The following is a 22,087-nucleotide window of genomic DNA, read 5'->3' as shown; positions in this document are numbered from 1 at the left end:
ATTTATTTTTTTCTAATTTTATCTGTATTTATCCATATTTGTTTTGGGTTTTGTGAAAAAATTAGGCTGAAATTAGTATATTTCCACATCTATTTAACCAATATATATGCACTCATGCTTGAATGTCTGCTATGTTTCAGTGCTGTGAACACTCACAAAAGATAAATCAGTGCACTTATATGAAAATAAGCAAGTTTCGGTATCAACCTTGAGCATATCTTCTGCTGTTAAAGCCTCTTTACTAAAATTTCTTTCTTTTTTAACCCCCTTATCTATCACATCTACTGGCCTGGCAGTTATGGCAGACAGTATTTTGAATTACTCAAAAAGCAACCCAATTTCCATTTTTATCCACATTTAAAAATAAATACAGACAAGAAAATGAATGTTTTCTGTCTGTATTTATCTGTAAAAATCTGTAAAAAACGGAAAACAGGGAGCCTTGGTCTTAATATGTCCCCCCTGGCTGCTTTGGCTGAGTCATACGGAGCAAAAATGATTTAATATGCAGCCCACACTCAGCTCTTATTTACTTGTGACAAAGGTAAGAGCTACGAGGGAGCCAAGATTAAAACCTGCCTTTCTAAAGTGTTTACATGTTTACAAGTTAACCAGCTTAAATGCAACCCTGAAAAGTCAGAAATTATTTTCTTTGGCACACCTCCATCTGACGAGTGGAGACTTTGGTGGCCTGAAGATAGGTCACCTCCTCTCGCCGCTCAACTAATGGTAAAGAACCTGGGCATCATGACAGACAACTGCCTATCTATGAAAGCCCAAGTCTAATCTGTGGTGGGAACATGCTTTGGCCTCCTTAAGAATGCTGAGGAAGTTTCTTCCACTCCAGTCTCAGGACTGCAGGAAATCTGTGGTCCAGGCATGAATTACATCCAGATTGGACTACATGAATGTGCTTTACCCCGGTCTCCTGGAATTCCTACTTAAGCGCTTGCAGGTGGCCCAAAATGCTGCGGCCAGAGCCATTCTCATGTTGAACACTAGGAATCATATGTCCACGCATCTCAGAGCTCTCCACTGGCTCACAGTAAAAAATAAGATCAGATTCTTCTTTAACACCTTTCATGGGAGTGGTGCAAGGAACCTTTGTAGAAGGATTACCCACTATGTTCCCTCTAGAACTCTGAGATCCTCCGCTATGAATTTGGCGGCTGTCCCTAGAATAGTGCATGCCCGATCAGGAGGCACTTTTTAGGTTCCTCGGAGCACAGGCCTGGAACGCGCTTCCCGCCCCTTTGAGAGCTGTGACAGATTTAGCTACATTCAGGAAGATCCTCAAAACGTGGCTTTTTAATCAATAATGGAGTGTCCCTTAGCTGCTTTTATTTTCCTTTTTCTTGTGTACTTGGGGTAGTGTATATGGTTGCTGGCTAGGCCTTTTGATGCGCCGGGACACTCTTCTGAGTAGCTGTGCGCTATTTAAATGACTTTCATTCATTCATTTAAAAAAACATTGCAAGTTAAAATATTTTAAATGTACAATCGAGATTTTAAGAGGATCAAATCTAGATACTTTACTTGGTGATGCATTTGTGAGCTATATAGTTTAATCAGTAAAATTGTATGTCTGTGCAAATTTAGTAGCCATTTCAATGGAAAATGTGCTGTCAATTCATTACGACACAATGCTTCAGTTACATTTACAATCGCCCCTCCTCATGTCTATTAAAGGTAAGAGGGTTGCAAATGTTTGTCATTTTAAAAAGTGGGCCATGGCTCTAAAAAGTCTAGAAACCACCTGGCTATACCCAAAAATTCAGCAAAACAGGGGAAGTGAAGTGTCCATCCCTCTGCACTTCAGAATCCAAGCAATGTTTTGCAAAAGTGTGACAAGTCAACCAAGTAACTGCTCCGCAAATATTTGCCACAGGGACTCCTCTAGCAAGGGCTGATGTTGAAGATTTGGCCACATTAGAATGAGCACGAATACCTTCTGGAGGTTCCTTGCATGCCATTGCGTAGCAGAACCTAATGCACAGGATAATCTGTCTGGATGGAGTCCACTTGTGGACTGCCTTTCCTTTCATCCTGCGAATGAAGCCTACAAAGAGCTGGTCATCTTGTGTGAACTCGTTTTCTGTCCACATAGAAACTGACCGCTCTTTCGGGGGTGAGATGATGAAGCCTTTCTTCCTCTTTAGTTTGATTGGGAGGAGGCTTAAATATAGATTAGTGTGGTAGACAGCGGGGTCGACAGCGGCGTCAGAGTTGGTTGCAGTGCTGGTGAAAACCCCATGTCCAAGATGATGGCACGCCAGTGGAAGCAGAGTCGTTTTTGTTGCTGTATCACCCAGCCACATGGATGACCAGAAGGGCGCCTGCTGGTAAGGCACTGGATCACATCCCATGGAGTAGGCTAGAGGACCCATGGGGCCTGAAGGTGCACCAGATGCATCATAGCTCTATTCAATATACTGAACAAGGCGTTCAGAAATTGGCTTGGATTCGTACACGGAGTTGGGAAAGGAGGATGCGGGTTATCATCCTAGGGCGAGGAAGAGATGCCACAGGGATTACTGGAACCAGTTTAAGAGTCGCAGGCACTTGGACGTTGAAGATGCCAGTCGCGAGGGGACTCATTGGAGCCAGCACCAGGTTGATATCTTTGCAATCTTCCTCTGACTGCGATTGAGGGGGAACCGACCTCTTTAATTTGCCTTTTGCCGACCAGATTCATGGCGGTGCTTCTTCTTATGCTTTTTCTTAGAAACTACTAAGGCGAGTGAGGGAAAGGTGATCTGGATCTTGGACTGGGTTTTCACTGAACTCTTTTCCATCTCGCGCTCCTGCAATGAACATTTTCACTACTACTTCCAGAGCTTTGGGGTTCATCTTTTGGTAGTTCACAGGTGTCAACATAATCAGATCCCAGGCACCAGAGAGATTTTGTGGGGGTCAGTGATGAACATCTGACCCTCGTAGTCTCAACAGTGCTTGAATCCAGACTTTCTCTGCAGCAGAATGACGAAAGAAAATTGCACCTAAAATGATTGGAATCAAAGGAAACGTCAAAAAATGACTAATCTCCTGACTAGATTTGAAGAGCTTCGGAACTCACCGATGGTGCAGAAATAAGGGAACTAATGTCATTATGCAGACGGGGCGCTTTATGGCTACAGTAATGTCACTCGGTGCCGCATGCAGAGTAGTCATGGAGCTGACATCCTCTACTAGCGTGGGAGAGCTATCGAACAGTTTCCGGTAACAGTTGGTGCATATCAAGGAAAGGTGAGAAATCTGCAGGGAGATGTACCCATCTGAAGATGTAATATGTACTTGTAGTGACACATACAACATCTAGCATTCGATCTCATTGAATTAAGGTTTATTTAAAAAAATGCCCTTAACACACAAACAAGCTGTAGGAAATCTGCCTTTTCAGCATGTTCACCACACATTTTTAGTCTTTTGCTGGACCGTATATTTTTGATGGCCTAAGACCTCCATGCACTTTAACCCTACTAACCAGTGGTAAGGTATCTGTGCTCCCACCAAACATTGCTGAATGAGCATATTCTTTATTAATATATTTAACTTAACTCTAAGTCCCAAGTATATGGTACAAAATTTACCCAGGGTCTCTAAGTTAAATGTCACTCATGGACTGCAGCACCTATTGCGCCATCCACTACAGTGGAACTGCAAACATGGGTTTAAGCCTACTAGTGTAGCCTGAATGTATTAGTGTAATAACTGCAATTCGATCTGTCAAATTAAAACTCTTTTGTCAGGTCAAAGCCTCCCTTTTAAATATGGAGTCACACCTATGTAGGCCTTGTGGACTACAAAACAGGGTGAATGGTATATAAAAGTAGGACATGTTGAAATTGAATATTTGCTTGTCTCTACAGTTACTAGCACCCAAAAGTTATTTTTCCCTGCAGCAGATCTGGCTGTCTTATGTAGAAAACCAGAACACAGATTAAAATTATAATGCTTTACCTCTGGAATGGTACTAATTAGAAAAATAAACAACTAACTTTGTCAGTTATTAAAAATACAATTCAATGGTGAAATCGGATTTGTAATAAATATTAAAGAAAAGTAACTTTTAGAAAGCTGCCTTGTCTCTGCCTCAAGTTACTGGAGGATAATTTGAATTTGCTGTCAAACTTCTTGCAACCATGGATTAGCATTTGAATAGTTGTGAAAATGGTTTGAACTGCCTCCCAGAAGCACATAGGCTAACCTGAATGGGCAGAGAGGATTCCTCTGAACCTCACAAAATAAGCAGGGTGGAGACTGTGAGGATCCTTTATGACATAACTTTAGCTAGCCCCAGGCCTGGCGCGACTGATGCAGCTCCTGCTTTCAGTGCTAAGATGCTCTCCCAGGTAAAGCTTGTTCTATACAAATATACATAACAGTGTTACATTCTGCTTCACAAGTTTGCTGGGTTTACATATAGAACTCTGGCACACACTTGAAAGGCAGGGAACAGGGATGCATTTGTTCTACCAAACTTCTGTTTCTAGATTTATTGGGGAACAGTGGCGACTTCAAACTGTATTTTGATTTTACATGTGGGAGGACACTAGGATTACCAAGTGTGGCTGACCTTTTGCCATATTGTTTCAGCCTATCACCTGTGATTTACACCATACAAAACAACTTAACATAAGATAATGTAGCTTTGACAATGTTATGGTTTCAGTCTGTACTGAAAAACATGGCGAATCGAAAGAGCACTAGGTAAGAACTATCCTAGTGTTTGAGCTCATCACTCCTTACGGAAAAAGTCACGGTAAAAATAATCTTCTAAAAGACTTTTCAATCTAGAAAGTGGAAAGCTGGACACAACGGGAACTCTACGAATTCAAATCAGATGAGAATAATCTTTATATTCTGAATGACTCTTTTGTGGACACGACATATCCTATATCCTTGTACTCTAGAACACCAAAAGGGGCTCATGTTTGTTAACTGGATTGTGCCCAGAGGGGCGAATCCATGTAATACTAACTTCTAGAACAACTCATCTAAGCTGCTTTACACAGGCAAAAGTAAATAGAACAGAGCAAGGTCACTTCATACCACAGATAAATAAAGTCTCCGTTGCATAACATACTTGATAAAAGGTTAAAAATAGCAGCCTGTTTTACCACATATGTTCATTTGAAACAACACATACCAAAACCAGCATTTGCGGTTTGTGGTGGTAGCATACCAGTATTTCTTGTCTTAAGTATCTACAAAAAGATCATAGCCAGAATATCGAATACCGCAATTTTGTGAAGGTAAGTATGAGCTTACAACTGTTAACTGCACAAATATGTATCTTGATGACATACATATTGAAGCTAGGAGATGTGGAGTTAAGAATAGCAAAGTGACACTTACAACATTGTGATAGTCAATATTTTCCCTAAAATATTTTTGTGAGATATTTCTGTACTAGATATTTAGTAACACCACCTATGTGGAACCTATCGACCCAGTCATTCATCAGAATGACCCACCATATTTCACCGTCTCTCAATATCACCTTCATTTACGTAAAGACACTTATATTAAATCACATGCATAGAGGTCCTTCAATTTAGTATGCCCACAAGGAATGTACAGACATCAATGTAATTACTACATTTGAATGAAAAAAATCAAGAATTTCAACTGCCCAATTACAATTTCCATTTTGCAAGGAACAACCCTGCTAAGAACAGTTTTTGGACCTTTCACCAATAGAACAATTGGATGAGTACTAGCATATCTTACTAAGGGTGATGAAATAAGAAGCAGGTTTATTACTGGGTAAGAAGCCCTGGCATGAAGTGTGTACATTGTAAAAGTAGTATATTGAGCCATGAAGCTTGCAGCTTGAAGAGGACCGGGCATGCACCAAAGTTATAAAATAGGATAGCAGTTACCATCTCAATCTCCGAAGAGATATAAAACGATTCAAAACAGATTAGCTTAAAAATTCCACGTAGGCATACAAACAACATTACATCATTCCAATAAAATCACCTAATGATATCTCTCAATAAAATTGCCCCTCTGGCTGAGCACCAGATAACATGCATCCAGTTTTAAGTCTGTAAAGTGTACAGTTAGGTTGTTTGTGCCTAAGACCTACTTGGCAGAAAAGGACTTGAGAACCAATGGTCAGTATCATGGTTTAACTATAAAATAAGATGGCTATCTGATAAGGGAGCACTAATTACCTAACCCGCTTATTCCATTAAAATCGGTGCAAATACTTACGTCAGAATGAGTTTAAAAATGAAGATCAGCTGCTGCATACTTTGCGAAGGTGGAGAGTCTAATTTGCAAGAGCTGGTTAAAGACACATATGTAGCAAAAGCTTTACCGCAATACCCTGGATCAAAACTACAGCAATTTGCCAAGGAGAGCTGGTGCACAGATTTGAAGTAGATGGCGAAGGTCCCCATCTGACTGAGCTCGGGCAGTGCTGGCAGAAGCCCCAACCGGGGTGGAAAGACTTGTTTCTCCGATGAGAGGACCTAGCGGTGAGTGATATTAGAGGGAGAGGTGGCCTTCAGAGCTCTGTGCTAGCTCGCAGGCGGTTTGGTGGACCAGAATTAGACTACCGATCGTGCCTGTGCCGCGTCAACCCAGTCCCAAATCAAAGGTCACTGTCCTTGTAGATTACAGGGGCGCTGGGGTTTGGGGAAGAAGCGGGGCCTCTGTTGAGAAACTGTGAACCCATTATGGACATTCCGGACTCAGCATGGACTGCATTACGTTGATTTTATAAAAACACATTGACCGTATTTAGCGGGGACGCTGGTTCTCGGGGCTTGTCCCTAGGCACTTAAACTAATAAATAATTTTAGTAGCAAAGCGCCATCAGCCAAACCCTGATAAATAGATTATATAGTGACATCAACATGGCGATAAATGACCAGAAACAACCCAAAATCACTTTTGAGACCAGGTGTGGACTAAAACACATGTTGAGCCAGAGAGGCATGATGTGGAAGTGCTCACAGACGAAGAGGATATAGACCCCTGAGGCCTGCTACTACGAATGTGCAGCAGTCTCCAACAGATAAACAGTTAACATCAATAGCCTCACTGTGGGCCTATACCAGATGAAGACATGAATAGATAAGCATGACATCAGAAAAGTTGAAATGGAGTAAAAAGACTGAGCACTGGAAGACACCACTGAAAAATAAAAATGTTCGAAAACCTGCAAAAAGAGACACTAAATAAACAAGCATTGGCATAGCCAATAGGTCTCGCCTTTGGGACCTTATAAGTGTTTATTTAGCCATGCAACAGTTGATGTTGCACCAAGGATATTGTGCTGGATAACTAAACACTTATACTGTCCCAAAGGCGAGACCTATTGGCTATGCCAATGCTGGTTTCTTCCTATCTCCCACCCACCACATGTACCACAGCTTGTGCTGCTGTGCAACATGGCTATAGCACGGGTAACGTTGGCCGCGTCATAGCACTTTTTTACTTGACTTTAAGCTATGTTGCATAGCAGATTGCACTGCTGTGCAGCATGTCTTAAAAACATTGACAAAGCCAATAGGTCTTGCTTATGCGAGATCTATTGGCTTTGACAATGTCTGTTTATATAAAGGTAAATACTGCAGTTTTGAAATTTAAAAGCACTGTAAGTACTCCAGTATTATTTTAACGCAATTTAATGGCAATCAGTTTTTTTACTTTGAAAGCCTGAAGTTAACCCTCCTGTGAGTCAAACTCAAGTACTCCAGGTCATAGCTGATGTCAGCAGGGAGTGCTTACCTCACTGAGCCATCTACCCACATATTATAAACCTGCACTGAGGATTACTGTATTGGCCTGCAGTATGAATGAAATGCTAAATACGGTCCTTTACTCCACTCCTACAAAGCTCTTGGTAAAGATGTGTTCTATTTTCTTTGTACGTACTAAATTAAGTTAGGTGGTTCACTTCCTGGGGTGCCACTGGGTGGTTGCAATGGAGCGGGAGTCTTTAGTGGCCACGATGCGTTCCCTTTTGGGTCCTGAAGGGTTGAGGTGAGGCAGGAGTAGTAGTTTTGTGCAGATCTCTACCTCCTTGTAAACCAGGATAGATATGGGTGTGGTGGGTTCAAGCCCTCTTCAGGGGTTTACCTTTGAAGAGCCCCCTTGTAACCAGTGTTCCTGACTGGTAATCATGTGTTACAGACATGATAGCTGGGCAGAGGTTCTGAACATCCTAGTTTCATATGTAAAGGCGGCGTCTAGTGGAAAATCTGAGTTCTTTGGTAAGCCGCCCCCCCTTAAAATCATTTTAGCCTATGTTTTTTTTGTCCTCTAAATAAAATCGTAACGGATTTAGGAGTACCAATTTTGAGTGATCAAATGGCAAAGGAGTTGCCTCTTTTGTTGCAAAAGGTAAATATCGACACGAATCTGACGGAAATGTAATGTGTACATTTACTGAGGTAAGAGTCTTCAATAGTGCTTTTAAAGAAATGCATACTGTATCCTTATACAAGCTGTTGACTATATTCGGATATTTGTTGCCAGACTGCCCGAGTCAAGTAATTCTGTAACTAGAAGGCAATGTGATGAGATTATTAAAGAGAGGGTGTGTGTGCTGGTGCAGCACGTGACGTGAGATTGCCTCTTACTATAGTAAGGGTATTTCTGTGCCTGTCACTTTTAAATGATGTGGGCTTCCTTCAGAAACGAAGTAACGCATCACCAGTAGGGGAGAGGTGCAACCTTAACGGGGTGATAATTAGCAATGCAAGTCATGCAAAAAAAGGTGTTTGCTCATAAACAAAACACTGAATCTGAGAGCACAATGTATGTCATAGCTTCGAGAAATCACGTGTCATGCTGTAGCATTAAAAGGGATGTGGAAAGTAAGACTGGAGACATCATGCAACCGATGCACAAACCCCCGGGCTGCAGCGTTGCCATAGCGGCATTCCCAGCACCATAGACGAAGAAATAGGTTAATGAATGATGAAGTAACAGGCTAATGAATTCGAATACATGCAGAATGTGGTCGTCATATGGAAGCCCTTTGAAGATTTGAGTTATCAGGTAGAGCCTCAAAAGTGGTGGGGTTCGCCAGAGCGCAGGAGTCTATTATAAGAGTTGATTTGCCTCTGGAGCTCTAATACTGGGAACGGTCAGGGCACGTGCATGTTTACGTACAGAGCAGTAGAGAGCGTGGCAAATGTGCAATTGCTGTTCAGCAGAACTGGTTTTTACTGTGCAAACAGTTGCCTTACGAGATGAGCTGACTTCTAACATTTGAAACTGAATAGGGGTAGCTCAGGCTCGATCTTTCCATGGCAAATATCTGTTTAAAAAACATGGGAAGCCATCGCCTCCTCCTGACAGTAGACTGCTTTGGAGGTCAGAAAAAACAAACAGAACAAACCGCCGCCCGGAGAGCTGTTTTGAAGCACACTCGTGCTTGCGTCAGTACTGTCCTGGGAGCGCGTGTGATAGAGAGAGGGGGGGGGGGAGCAGGAGGTGAGCCCGGGAGTGGTGCGCGCGCAGTCTGCTCTTTTTGGAAGCACATACTCGTGCTTGTGGAGCGCCCCTGTGCGCTCCCGTTAGGTGGATGCCGCCACGAGTATGTGCTTCGAAAAAGAGCAGAACGACAGCTAAAGGTCCTCCTATGAAGTGCATGCGCGCTGTGTAGGCGAGACCTAAAAAAACGAGGATTTGGACTAATGCTCGAGGTGCAAAACCAAATGCTCGAGGTGCAAAACCTACCCATAGTGGTACTAGCTGAAATTACAAACAGATAGAATGGAGAAATGTATCGAACAATTACTGAGGGAACTCCAACGTATGGAAAACTTCTCATAATGTTTCACTGTTTAGAGGACCCACAGGTTCTTGGGCCCTGAACCACCTCCAGGAACAACCTCACACACCATCATTCTGCACAAATTCTGAGCTATTGGGACAGCGACACTTAACTACACCTTGCCAGGAAAAAAGGTGAGTAATATAACAAAGACTAGAGTTATCCATTTGCCCAGATTTTACTTTAGGGGTATAGAAAGCCGGAAGGGCATTTACAGAAGTTAAGAAACTCAGAGTAAATGAGATTGCATATGCCACACTCTTTGCAGATAAAATACACATTCAGGTGGAGAAATGCACAATGTTATTTGTGTCGCCTAAAGGGGTGCTGCGACATATAATAACTCACTCCAAGAATTGTACCAAACATGCACATGGCATCCCACGATCATCGAAGGAAGCATGCATTGCTTCTGAAGATCTGTTCAGTGATGTGGAATGAGGGCTTTACTTATTCACTTGCCAGTAAGTCAGAAAAATACCAATTGTTTTGCATCCTAATGCACATATACAGCTGGGGTGGTTACACTGATTAAAAGAACACTTTTGCAGTTGATTATCTCCACCTTGCCACTTTGTTTAGATCAATTTATCATTGATTCGGATGTAGGACTGCTTTCTAATGCTTATTAATTCAAACAACCCTAACTTTAATTCCCCAGGAATTTTTGAGAACATGGCACAAATCTATTGGAGACGGACTGACTATAACATTATGTGGGGTGTGAATTCAACTTAGTTCTTAACCAAAACTTAAACCGTCGAATAGGCATAGAACAAGTAACCCTAACATCGTAGACACTGTGTTCCAGATATTAGATTCTAACAGACTGGTGGAGGGGTAAGGCAAGATGAGAAGACACTGCAGCATACTCCTTTTACTCATCTGCATGTGATTCTTGTTCAAATATAAACTTCTGGTTACAATCGGCAGAGACTATCCCCTGGACCCGGTCCATTGAGTATTTGCCTCCCACACTCTTGGACCACTCCCCAGGCACATTAACCATTGACCTTCCAGACAACATATATAGATAGATACAGTCAATGGACCTTCCCGTTGGATTGACTCAGCCTTTAGGACAGATATAGCAACTACCATAGACGAATACTTTAACACTGGGTCGGTCCCTTCTTTTGGTACAGTGTAGAAGACCTTTAAGGATATTCAGAGTATTTCCAATTCAAAACAAACTGGGGTCCTCCAGTCCCTTCGAACCTAACAATGTACACTTTAAGCGAAACTCGCAGTGGCACAATAGCCTTATGAAACAGCATCGACCATAACTATATATAGCTAGCAGAAATGGACAGTTTGCTGGCAGAGTTCAGAGAAGCCTAGACCACGAGGGTGCCTATAATGGTAAGCAAGCTTGCACACATGGGAAGGGGGAACAACCTAGCAGGATCTTGGCCGGACCTACTAAAAGGGGAACAACTCTGAACAGTGGTCAAATTATTGCGCTCTACTACAGATGCCCTTTTCACAGGTAATGACACTACTATTCTTCAGTTTCACATGTTCTACGAGAATTTACACACCTCCAAGCTAATATACGCAGGTACAGCTCGATAACTTTCTTGATGATACTGCATTGGCTTGGGTATTGGGAAGGAGACACACATTTCTGCTAATCCCTACAACTCAAACAGAGGTAAAGATGGCCATAGATGGCTTTGCCAATGGCAAGGCCCCAGGTACAGATGGCTTGACAATAACATTCTATAAATAGTACTAGGCATTGTTAGCCCCTAAATTACTAGAGCTTTATCAAGATGCATATCAAAAGGGTGCTCTTCCACCCATAGCAAGTGTCCCTCCTCTATATTATTGTGAAACCAGGCAAGGACCCTAAAGATATGGGATTGTATAGATTCCCGTCGCTCTACAATGTAGACAAATATATTGGCAAGAGTGCTGGCCAACAGGCTGAATCAACTGATGACCATGCTGGTGTTACCAGACCAGTCGAGATTTAATCCTGGCAGGATCACTTAGAATATTCTGCGTACCTTATTGGAGTTTAATCACTATCAGACCAGAAGTACAGGCAGCCTTGGAATTACTTGACACAGAAAAGGCTTTTGACTCCCCTTAATGGCCGTTTTCATTTACTATTTTGCACGGAATGTGCTTGGGGCACTGTTATATATGAATGGTGAAAACATATTATACCGACCCCACAGCCAGGGTACGAGTTAATGGATATGTCTTATCTGTGTTGCGAGAAGAAAGCTGGTACAAGACAGGAATACCCTTGTCACTGTCAGTATTTGCTTTAGTAATTGAACCCCTTGGATGTATGCTCTGTGAAAAACACCTGGGATGCGGCAGATACTTGCTTTCCATGTACGTAGACGATACCCTGCTTGTCTTTCGAGTACCTTGAGTAAATATAGATCCTGTTATCCAAGATATAATCTGTTATGGTATTTACGCAGACCTGCGCACTCATTGGGAGAAACCAGACATGTTTTCCTTAACTGACAATACTTGTAGAGCGATACCAGGGTTCACCCTGTCTGGGAGGGATGACTGTAGGAAGGTGGATATCTGACTATGGTTACCCCCAACTTTTTGCCTAGTGTCTAGCTGGTTTTTCGACTTAGTTGGCCTGAGATCCTGCCATTCAGGGTCTCAGGCTGTCTGCTCTCTCTTTAAAATGGACTCCATGTACCCTAGGTACATAACCCATTTGGATAGGATCACCTTATTGGCCCCTGTACAGTGTACCCTAGGTACCCAGGGCATAGGTGTACCCTAGGCCTACCAGGGGCTGCAGCATGTATTATGCCACCCCTGGCCTGGCCTTCCATTTTGACACAACTGGCTGATCACTCAGCTGGGGCAAGGTCGTGTAATCACCCCTTGCTTAGGTGTAGTATTCCTATACCTAACTTACATATAGACACATGTGTACCTATCAGTCACTCCTATGGCAGGCCTTAACAATCCTGGAGGCAGAGTGCTTGGTAACATGTGAGATGGTGCTCTAGCATGAGCTGAGCCTGTCTGCAGCTTTCGGAACCTTGTCCTTATAGCTGTTCTATGATATAGCCTACCATATACTCTTAAAGTGCCTTATAATCTTAGACGGTTATGGTAACTATGGTTTGGCTTTATCGAAACATGTCGTGTAAGGTGTCTAACACTGTGGAATAATACCCCCATGCCATTTCTGGACATGAGAATATTATTCCCCCCTTCTAGAGGGAAAGACATGTTAAAATCATACTTCAACTGTTAGCCTCTGACCAAAGCCTCAGCATCACAAAATGGATGCTGCTGCCACGACACAAGTCTGACCTCCTGCAGCTGGGAGTGATCCCAGCCAGGGAGGCCTGGACAATAGGTTTCCTGCTTGGGGAGGTGCTAGCACCTCCCCAGACAGCCTTTAGTGTATTGGGGCAGGGTGGGCTGAAAGGAATGAGACATGCCTGGGGCACACAAGGTGTTCCTTGCATAGTCCAGTTCAAACCGGCGCTGGGGCACTCCAGCCCCAGCTCTGGCGCGAAACTGGACAAAGGGAAGTGGGTGTAACCACCCCCTCCCAGGTCCCACCCATAAGGCGTGACCTAGCAGGTATCCCAGCCCCCCAGATTAGTATAAGAGTGGGAGTTGGGCCTCAAGACTTTAGATTATCCTGAACCTGCAAAACTGAACAGAAACTCTGGACCTTCGACATTTGACGAAAGAAGAAGACTGAAGAATCTCCCTTGTAGCCAAGGAGTGGCTACCCTGTGCAAACAGGCACCATCAAGAGACTACCCTTTACTTTGCCCACGTTCTACGAGGAACCGACTGCAGAGCCCGACCAGAGCCTTGACTTCCAGACTTCTCCGACCCTGATCCACATCCACAGCAAAGCTGAGATCCGTGGAGGCGACGAGCGACGTGGGACCGGCTACCTGGAAAAAGTGGCTAGTAACTTAAAGCGCAGCTTCTGAGGTACCCTCGAAGTTGTGCACCGGGGATTGAGAAGCCCCAACCCCAAGCACCATCTGCACCGAAGATCAGCCCCCCACACTCCACGAGTCCTGCGTGGGGCCCTTCTGCATTTTCCTGCTTGCCGCGTCTGTCCGGTTGCTTGCCCGCTGGCTAGTGGCCTTTGTGACGACGCACCCTGAAATCTTCTGCGCTGGTTTGGCTCCTCCAGACTGGCTCCCGCTTCTCTGCAAAGAAGAAGCACCCCAGACCTTCCTGGTCTGCACCAGAAGCAAGTCCTCCGTTCTTCGTGGGTTCCGCTTGCCAAGGCTTGGTGAGTCCTAGTCCAACTTCGACGCCGCCGACAGCAAGAGCCTTCGTGGGACAGCTCGCCTCCTGGTCCTGGTCGTCCTCGACGCTTCCTGGTCCTCCTGGCTGCAGCGACAAGCTTCACCTTCACCTGCAATCTTCACGACATCGCCTGGTTCCTTCCTGGTTCCACGTGGTCACTGGCTAGTGACCTTGACTCTGTCCCTTCTGCTTGCAGGTCTCCTCTCTTCTTGATCCCAGCCTTGGGATCCACCGGACACTCTTCACTGACTGCCTGTCAGCATCTTTCTTCAGGCATCCATAGGAGTCGACGACGAAAACGACGCATCTTCACCCCTATGCACCCGCAGCCTGTGGGCTAGGTAACTTGGGTACTCCGGTGCTCATCAGGATAGTGACTATCCTAGTGTCTAGTTTTCAAGTCTCAACTTCCTAGCTACTCCGGAAGTGTCCTAAATCTATCGTTTTCTAAACTGTACTATTGCTATTGACTTTTACGCATTACGCGTGAGTGTTTCCACTCTGCACACGAATCCCGTGGGCCTCCCACTTCCTAACTAACGCTAGTGTAGTGTAGCCCCAGCGATTCCCTAGGCCTAGGCCTATTCTATTTCCGTGACAGTGGTTCTTATACCACTTACTTAGTATATGGTTTGCGTGGCCCCTAGGGCCTAACTGTATTACTTACCTGTGTGACTTAATGTATGCTTAAATAAGACTGTGTTGTACTTACCTCTAATCTCATAAAGAGTGCTGAGGGTTTGACTAGAATAAATACACTTTATTTTATATATATATCTGTTGTGGTGTCCTTTCATTTGGTATTCAAGGGATTATATATGGTATCACAGCTGGCTTCACATGCCATTCAGAGTTTAGCCTAAGACTGCTCTTGTCCATGCTACCACTAGGATAGCTGGTCTATAAGGTTGACTTTACAACCAATCACCATAAGGGTATTTGGACTGATATAAGGTGTACACTAGAACTAGTGACATCATACATCAGGCCAACTTCTCACAATGACTCAACAAAATACCGGTGTATATTCATCAATAGAAGCATGTATTTAATCCTACGTGACAATTATGGTCCAGTGACTAAGAAGCTTGTGACGCAAGTGCTGGATCGCCCTTTTATCTATAGCAGGCACAGTGGCATTGATGATTTTTTTTTAAAGATGGTGAGACCTAAACCTCTTTATCTGTTCGTCAATATACCCATATGCCCGAGAAAACACATCTTTGTCAAGATACACTCCCTGCTCACTAGAACATGGAGGGGTAAAACACAGTAGGTCAGCTGAGAAAGACTTATAAAATCATATAAACAGGGTGGGTTTGCGGCACATTATGCAGTAAATTGGATAATGTCAAAACTGAACTTAACCACATCTCCCAACTGAGCGAGACCAACCAGACAAAGAAACACTGACCACTGGGCTACCCAGACAGGTACATTGAAAACGCCCGATGTACACAGTGAAACACCTTGATCTCACTAGACTCAGCCAACTCTTCCACAACTGAAGCTTCCTCACACTAGAACAGTTCAAATTACTGGGTGAGGTCAACAAGTTCGTCATATTTGCATGTTTCAGAACGCGACATGTGGCCTCAGTAAAATGGAAAAAATGTCCCCAGGTACAAATGAGTTTATTCCCTTGACACAGATATACTTATCAAACAGCAACAGCAGATAGGGAGGCCAACTATACTGGATGACTGAGGGATGTTTCCTGCAGCTGATGATTCTACTAAAACGAGATGGAAGACTGAATCAGGGATGGATTTGCCTATTAAGACATGGCGGTACTGCTGTGAGCAAACAAAAGAAGTTTGTACAGATCAAAGACACAGGCTCATACACTTGAACGCTCTCAAAAGATTTTAATATACTACTAAATGCCTCCATCAAATTGATTCAGCGAGGCCTTCTAGATGCAACGGATGCGCTGCAGACCTTGCAGATTTTATGCATCTTGCTTGGCACGGCATTTAGCGTTGGAATCAGATTGGGAAAGAGAAACGCCTCAGGTCTCCTTAAGAGCCTTCATTCAAGATGGTCCCAGTTAGGAGTTTATGATGTAGAAATGTATACCTTTTCTAGTTCATTAAAGGGATGCCAGACCCTTGAATTACTTACATGTAATAACTCTTACATTAATGTAGCGTTGGGAGGAAGAGGTGGACCCCGTGGTCATCATGATCACAGGTGAACCATTAGGATTCTGATTCAAGGGACCCCTTTTGTTTTAGTTCATCAGAGATGTCCCAGGCTCTTGAATTACCTGCAATTTGGTAGAGACAAACCCTTGCTTTATTAAGCAGCACTGGGAGGTGAGAGGTGGACAATGATCACCAGACTCACAGATGACCCCGATTAAAGTGACATTAAAGAAAGATTTTCTACCATAGACAAACACAGATGAGGCAGCAGGTACGGCTGAATGTATGAATGCTAAAAGCATGAATAGTGACGCTTATACGCTCCTCAAAAGGCCCCACACTACAAACACTGAATACTGAGTTCATATGCTGACATAACTACGAGGGACTACACAAAGCAATACCATCATATATCATTATCTACCAGTGAAATGGACACGAAAGACTCAAGATCTTCATCTGCCATACTTTGCTTCATCACAATCTGACACACGCGTACATGTGTATTCTGCATGCCCGACAGTGATCTTTTCATTCCAAGCAATGTATGTACAAGAGTTATCTAACGCATTGAAGATCAAGAGGTTTAGTAACAGAATTGCTACTGTAAGGATGACATAACATCTCTCTCCTCCTTGCTTTTTTAGGTTTTGTCCTAGAAAAATTCTCAAAAACAATATGAAAAATAAATTGTTTGTTAATCTGCAAGGGGCGTAAGTAAATAGAGGTGGTATAATTTACAGAGCATGGTGTACAAATAGATACGAAAATGTGGAGAACCAAAAACACCTGGGTTACAAGTGTCAAGAAATGGGATTGCGATTCTGAATGATGCAAGAAGCACACGTCACTTATGGTTGGCAATATTTCTCCTTCATGGGCATCTTATGCTTTAGAATGTTCACAGTAGTCGTTTTCCATGTAATACTTCATTGAGAGTTCAATCCCTCGATGGAAAGACAGAGTCCTGGGGAGAGAGGGGGAGCACTATGTGCCCTGGGACCACGCGTGCTCTCCTCGGGATGGAGTTGGCAGCATTGATAAATATGCATCTTTGCCCCAATTCCCGAAGACTGAGTGGCCTGTGTGTTAGTTTTGGCTGATATCTATGTGGAGTTACAGCTAATAAACCTTTGCCCCTCCAGCATCAAACCTTCACGGATTGATATGCTTTGAAATAAATGGCGAGCAGTGAAAAGCCACTGCAAGGTGAGGCTCCAGGGAGCTATAATACCTAAACATGTTTTAAGCAATGCTTGCCATTTTTGTGAGTCTTTCACCTTAGAATGAATACCGCAAACAACTGAATGAGCTACTGCACTTATAGCGCGCGCACTAGCTAAGAAAGGGTTCGGTGCTGAAAAGTCAGAGCACGAGAAGGTGAGAAACAGCACGTGCAAAGCACGTGGTTGGCTTTCCAAGTCGGGGGCTTGCACATTTTGGCTTGGAAGAATGGATGGAAAATGTCTCTGTGTTTGCACACCACTGCAAGCGCTTCTTGAAAGTAATCCTAGGCAGGGCGGCCTGCCTTGTGTTCTCTGCCCAAGAACTAGAGGCAGCCACATTCATGCTTGCTACCCAAGAGCACAGCAGCTCTGCACGTTTACCCCGAAAATCACAGCCTGACCTTTTGTAATGGACCCTAAAAGAAGAAACCACCTCCTTACGAACCCCTCCCCCCTCTCCTCGGAGACCAACTCACCCACTGCCAGCTGCGCAAAAGCTGTCAAGTCATGATCTGTGATCAATAACACGTCAAACCCCAGTCACAGCGAGCATCTGAAGAGGGCGCAGCACAGGGACGAAAGGGGAAACTAAACACGCGCAAAAGGACAGTCATTTACAGGAAATCTTAAACCTCCAGAGACCGAGTTCGCCACGTGCGCCTTCGGAGCCATTTAGGGGCAAGAAAGGCCTTCGCAACAGTCTGTATGAAGGAAACGAGTGACGAGCATCGCCCTGTACCTGTCTCAGACACGTAGGTGATGGGGTCCTTCTTGGGGATCTTGGCGTGCTGCGACGGCGACGGAGAGGCCTCTCCTGGCGCTTTTTTCAGCGGGGATGGCTGAGACGGCTTCCTGGACTTTTTCACCGGTTGAGGCGCTTCTTCTTCCGAATCTGAAAGTCAAGAGCGAGGCGCACTGCATTATTTCAAGGCATTCACCAGCGCCTTACAGAAACATGTAGGTGCCACGCAAAGACAAGGCTAGACTTTAAATGACGCTTGATGAAAGGTGTACTCCAGGCCTTCACAATGCAGACGCTGGGAGTTGTGACGGTTTGCTAAAACTGATAAATACTGACAGAAATGCAAATATCACCCACAAACAAAACATGTACATTTCGCACCAAAAACACGATTGAGACATTACACTGTCCAGAATTTTTACTAAACATTAGTTAAACCAACTTATACCTCCATACCAAAATATGAAGCAGCGTATAAATGAATTCCAACAGAACAATAATAAAGTTTCCCCAAGTCATATTAGTCCTAAATTCTAGAGTCACTGAGAAGCAGGATTACATGCACCAGCCAAGAGGATTTACAAGTAAACATTGGCGTAATCTCAATTACGCCAGAGGAATTGGAGTAATTTCTGTAATTCGGTGTTACTCTTTAACACGGAATTACCAAAAATGATGCAATTACTCCTTGTGTGATTGGGGGGGTTAAATACGAGCTGGGGGAGCACATTTAGCGAGATCCAGTGTACGCTTGTGCTGGCTGTTTCTGTTTTTCTGCATTTAGCGCTATTTCTTAGCGCAAAAAGCATTCTTGTGTGCATTTTGGATGCAAAGGTGCATTCTGCGCTAAGAATAAAATATTGCTAAATGCCGGGAGTGAGTTGGGGGGAAATTATAAAGCACATTTAGCGAACACAAGTGGCTGCTGCACTTACTAAACATGTTCTGTTGCATTTAGCGCAATTTCTTAGAGCAAAAAAAGCTCCCTCGTGTCCAACATAGATGTGAAGGGGCATTTTGGCACTAAAATATAGCGCTAACCGCAGAATTACTTTTCTTGTTTAATTTCACGTAATCTCTAGGAATTCTTAAACAATTCCTCGCGATTACACTACTTGGAAATACGCGAGTTACGCCCACCCCTATTTATAAGCACTTCAGGCATAAGACATACAGTAGGTGCTGGCATTACATTTTAAAAGGAACAAGTACCATTTTAGTAATGGATAAAAGTGCTGCCGCAGTCGTTAACGCTTTCCGAGATGTCAGACTAGATCCAGAAATGTTCTCTTACCCACCCCCATTCACTGGTGTAAGTGGCACTGTTGAGAGTCCCAATCACATGAATTAAATTATCCAAGAAATCGAACACAAACATCGGTCACGATAGTAAGGCAAAAAACAATCACCCTTCAGAGGAAAAATAATCAACATTAAACAGCTTATACATCGGGCCCTGTTGAAAGCCCCAGCTCTCAAATATTTCCTACAGCCATCACTAAATGCGTGCTACAGAAGTAAACAACCCTAAATGCACAGATAAGCGATGTGAAAATAAGGAGCATATAACATAAGCGGCCTTTTCTATGAAAGGCATATCTCAGGGAACGAACGCATTGGAGAAGAAACAACAAGAGTTGTGCAGAGCCGCATAAGGAAAACAAAGGACATACATCCCGACATGTCAAGACATGAGAAACTGCCTGGATTTGAAAATACCTGCAGCAGAACAGTTGCAGAAGGGTCCACTGGGAAAGTATTAAATAACAACATTATTACTGAACAATAGGCACAATTACATAATTGAAAGCACCTTTGTTTATTTACCATGCAACAATTGTGACTTTTTAACAAACTTCCTTTGACACTACCGGTTCTTACACTAAGCAGTTTCAGGACTACATTTCCGGGAAACTTGAACAACCAGGAAATATAAGACATTGTAAGGTAAAAGAAAGGGAGAAAAGACTCTCACCCGTGAGAAAGACTACAGTGGAAATGCAGCGGGTGTTGCATGCACGATTTGATTTGGCTTGTAAAATTAATTAATTTGCAATAATACAGGATTTTGTATTGCACTTCCATTGTGTGCAGGATATCTTTGAGAATTCAAGGATTTGTTTGGGTAAATAGGTGTAGTGGGGCTCAACCGCACCAGCATAAATGAGTTGTAAGTGCGCACCATAATGGAGTCGAATCCATACAAATATATTGTAATCAGTGACGGTCGCTTCTGGGTAGTTACAGTTATGTCTGGTTTATATAGGAAGTGCTTTGTTTGGTTTGGCGTCGTTTGACAAATATTCACAAAACTTTCCAAAATGTGCACTTTTTTGACTACTTTCTTCATGGAAAGTTTTGGGGTGATCCATCAAGCAGGGGCTGAGAAAACAAGCATTTACAATGCAATGGTCTCGGCATTGTTAAAGTTAGAGCTATTGGCATTGCTCATGACATTATTTGTGTTTATGTTGTTTTTAAAAGATTTAAAGAAACGGCAGTTATTTACAATGTCAACAGCTTAATCACTCTCAAATGCTCCTGCAAGGGAAACGCTTTGTGTGCTGTTGCACTCCCCCCCCCCCCCCTCCCACATGTAGCGCGAGGCGCGCGCTTGTTTAAACTAACGATGTGTACATTCACAATGCGCTTACAGGCTGTGAAGTCAAAGAGCTATGAACACCCACCTCTGCGGCCCCCTTCTCTTCCTAAATCCATTGTTTATTTTTTTGCAGATTGATTTAGCGCAACCTCTACCCGAAGGTATTGGATCGCTTTAAATGACCACCAGTTACTTTACACAAAGACACATTCATTTTTTATAAACACGGGAAGATTAAGATATCACAGGATTCTGAACCAAGGCTTGACGCCGTGGTGTCTGCTGGGGTGACACGTCTACAGATCTGGCCCCATAGCAACTCGAACCCCACCCGCCCCATCTTATCCCGGCATACCCTCATCCTGCAAACCGGAAACTGTTGTGCAGAGCTTGCAGATCGCGTGCAACACCCCATGTACTGCAGGCAACGTGTAGCGCTATATTGTATACGTCACATTTAGAGCATATATATCTCTTTACAGAAGGGAGACCCATCGAACTATTTCACATTTTGGCATTAACCTTGCAAAAAAAATCAATGCATTGGTGCGCAGATCGAACGTCACAAGTTTCAGCAACTTCGAAGTGAGAAACCGAAGGTGGGACCAGTTCTGAGAGTTTTAGAGTTCGGCCTGAGAGCCTGGGCAGGCCTGGCACCTGTGCCAGGCCGACAAAAGGAGGTTTATCCTCTGATAACAGATTTAGTTGCCATGCAGAAACTTTGACGGTTTCTCTTCCAAACCTCGCGTGAATTCCTACAGAAGGCCTTTTCTTGCTTCAGTCGGATATCTCATGGTGCCATTTTATTTGAGGGGGTGCCGTGCCACGCTCCTCCGCCTCGTCTATAACCCCTTGAGCGGTCAATGGTGCTCTGTTCTTGAATTGGTCGCATTGTCTGTCCTAGCATCCGATATGTGATGTCTGTGCGGGTCTATCTTCATCAACAACTTCGGCTGCCGTGCACTAAGGCCCCAGAGTAGTCGGGTTTAGCTGCCACGTATGGTGTCTTAGTGTCAAACCGCAGTGATGCCCTTAACAGGACGCTCTTCCATATAACGCTTTAGTAGCCAGACAACAAGCCTGCAGCACTTGTATACACTGCTTTATCCTAAAAGTCTCATCACCTATAAACCGCTAAATCTTGTCTCATACACACTGCATCTGCCATCTGTAACCCCATAGATTTCCTGTATTACACCTCCTTTTACAAGTCGCATGCCTGCGGTTTTCTAAAATATGCTTTTAGTTTTAGAAACCGCCTTCATCCGTTTTGCGAGAAGTTTGCCCGCTTGG

The 22,087-nt window shown here is 43.7% G+C and overlaps 1 protein-coding gene across 1 annotated transcript in view; it reads right to left on the bottom strand.

Moving 5' to 3' along the window:
- Nucleotides 1-22,087, bottom strand: part of RFC1 (replication factor C subunit 1) — a 765,282-nt gene that overhangs the window by 612,906 nt on the left and 130,289 nt on the right. Inside the window, exon 4 of the mRNA XM_085642249.1 lies at nucleotides 18,190-18,342. Within this exon, the coding sequence (XP_085498375.1) occupies nucleotides 18,190-18,342 (153 nt within the window). The remainder of the gene's footprint in view (nucleotides 1-18,189; nucleotides 18,343-22,087) is intronic.

The sequence above is a fragment of the Triturus cristatus genome, chromosome 2_2, assembly GCF_964204655.1.
Source record: "Triturus cristatus chromosome 2_2, aTriCri1.1, whole genome shotgun sequence".
Classification (NCBI taxonomy): domain Eukaryota; kingdom Metazoa; phylum Chordata; class Amphibia; order Caudata; family Salamandridae; genus Triturus; species Triturus cristatus.
The sequence above is the reverse complement of the archived record's forward strand: the minus strand, read 5'-3'. Positions and strand labels throughout refer to the sequence as shown.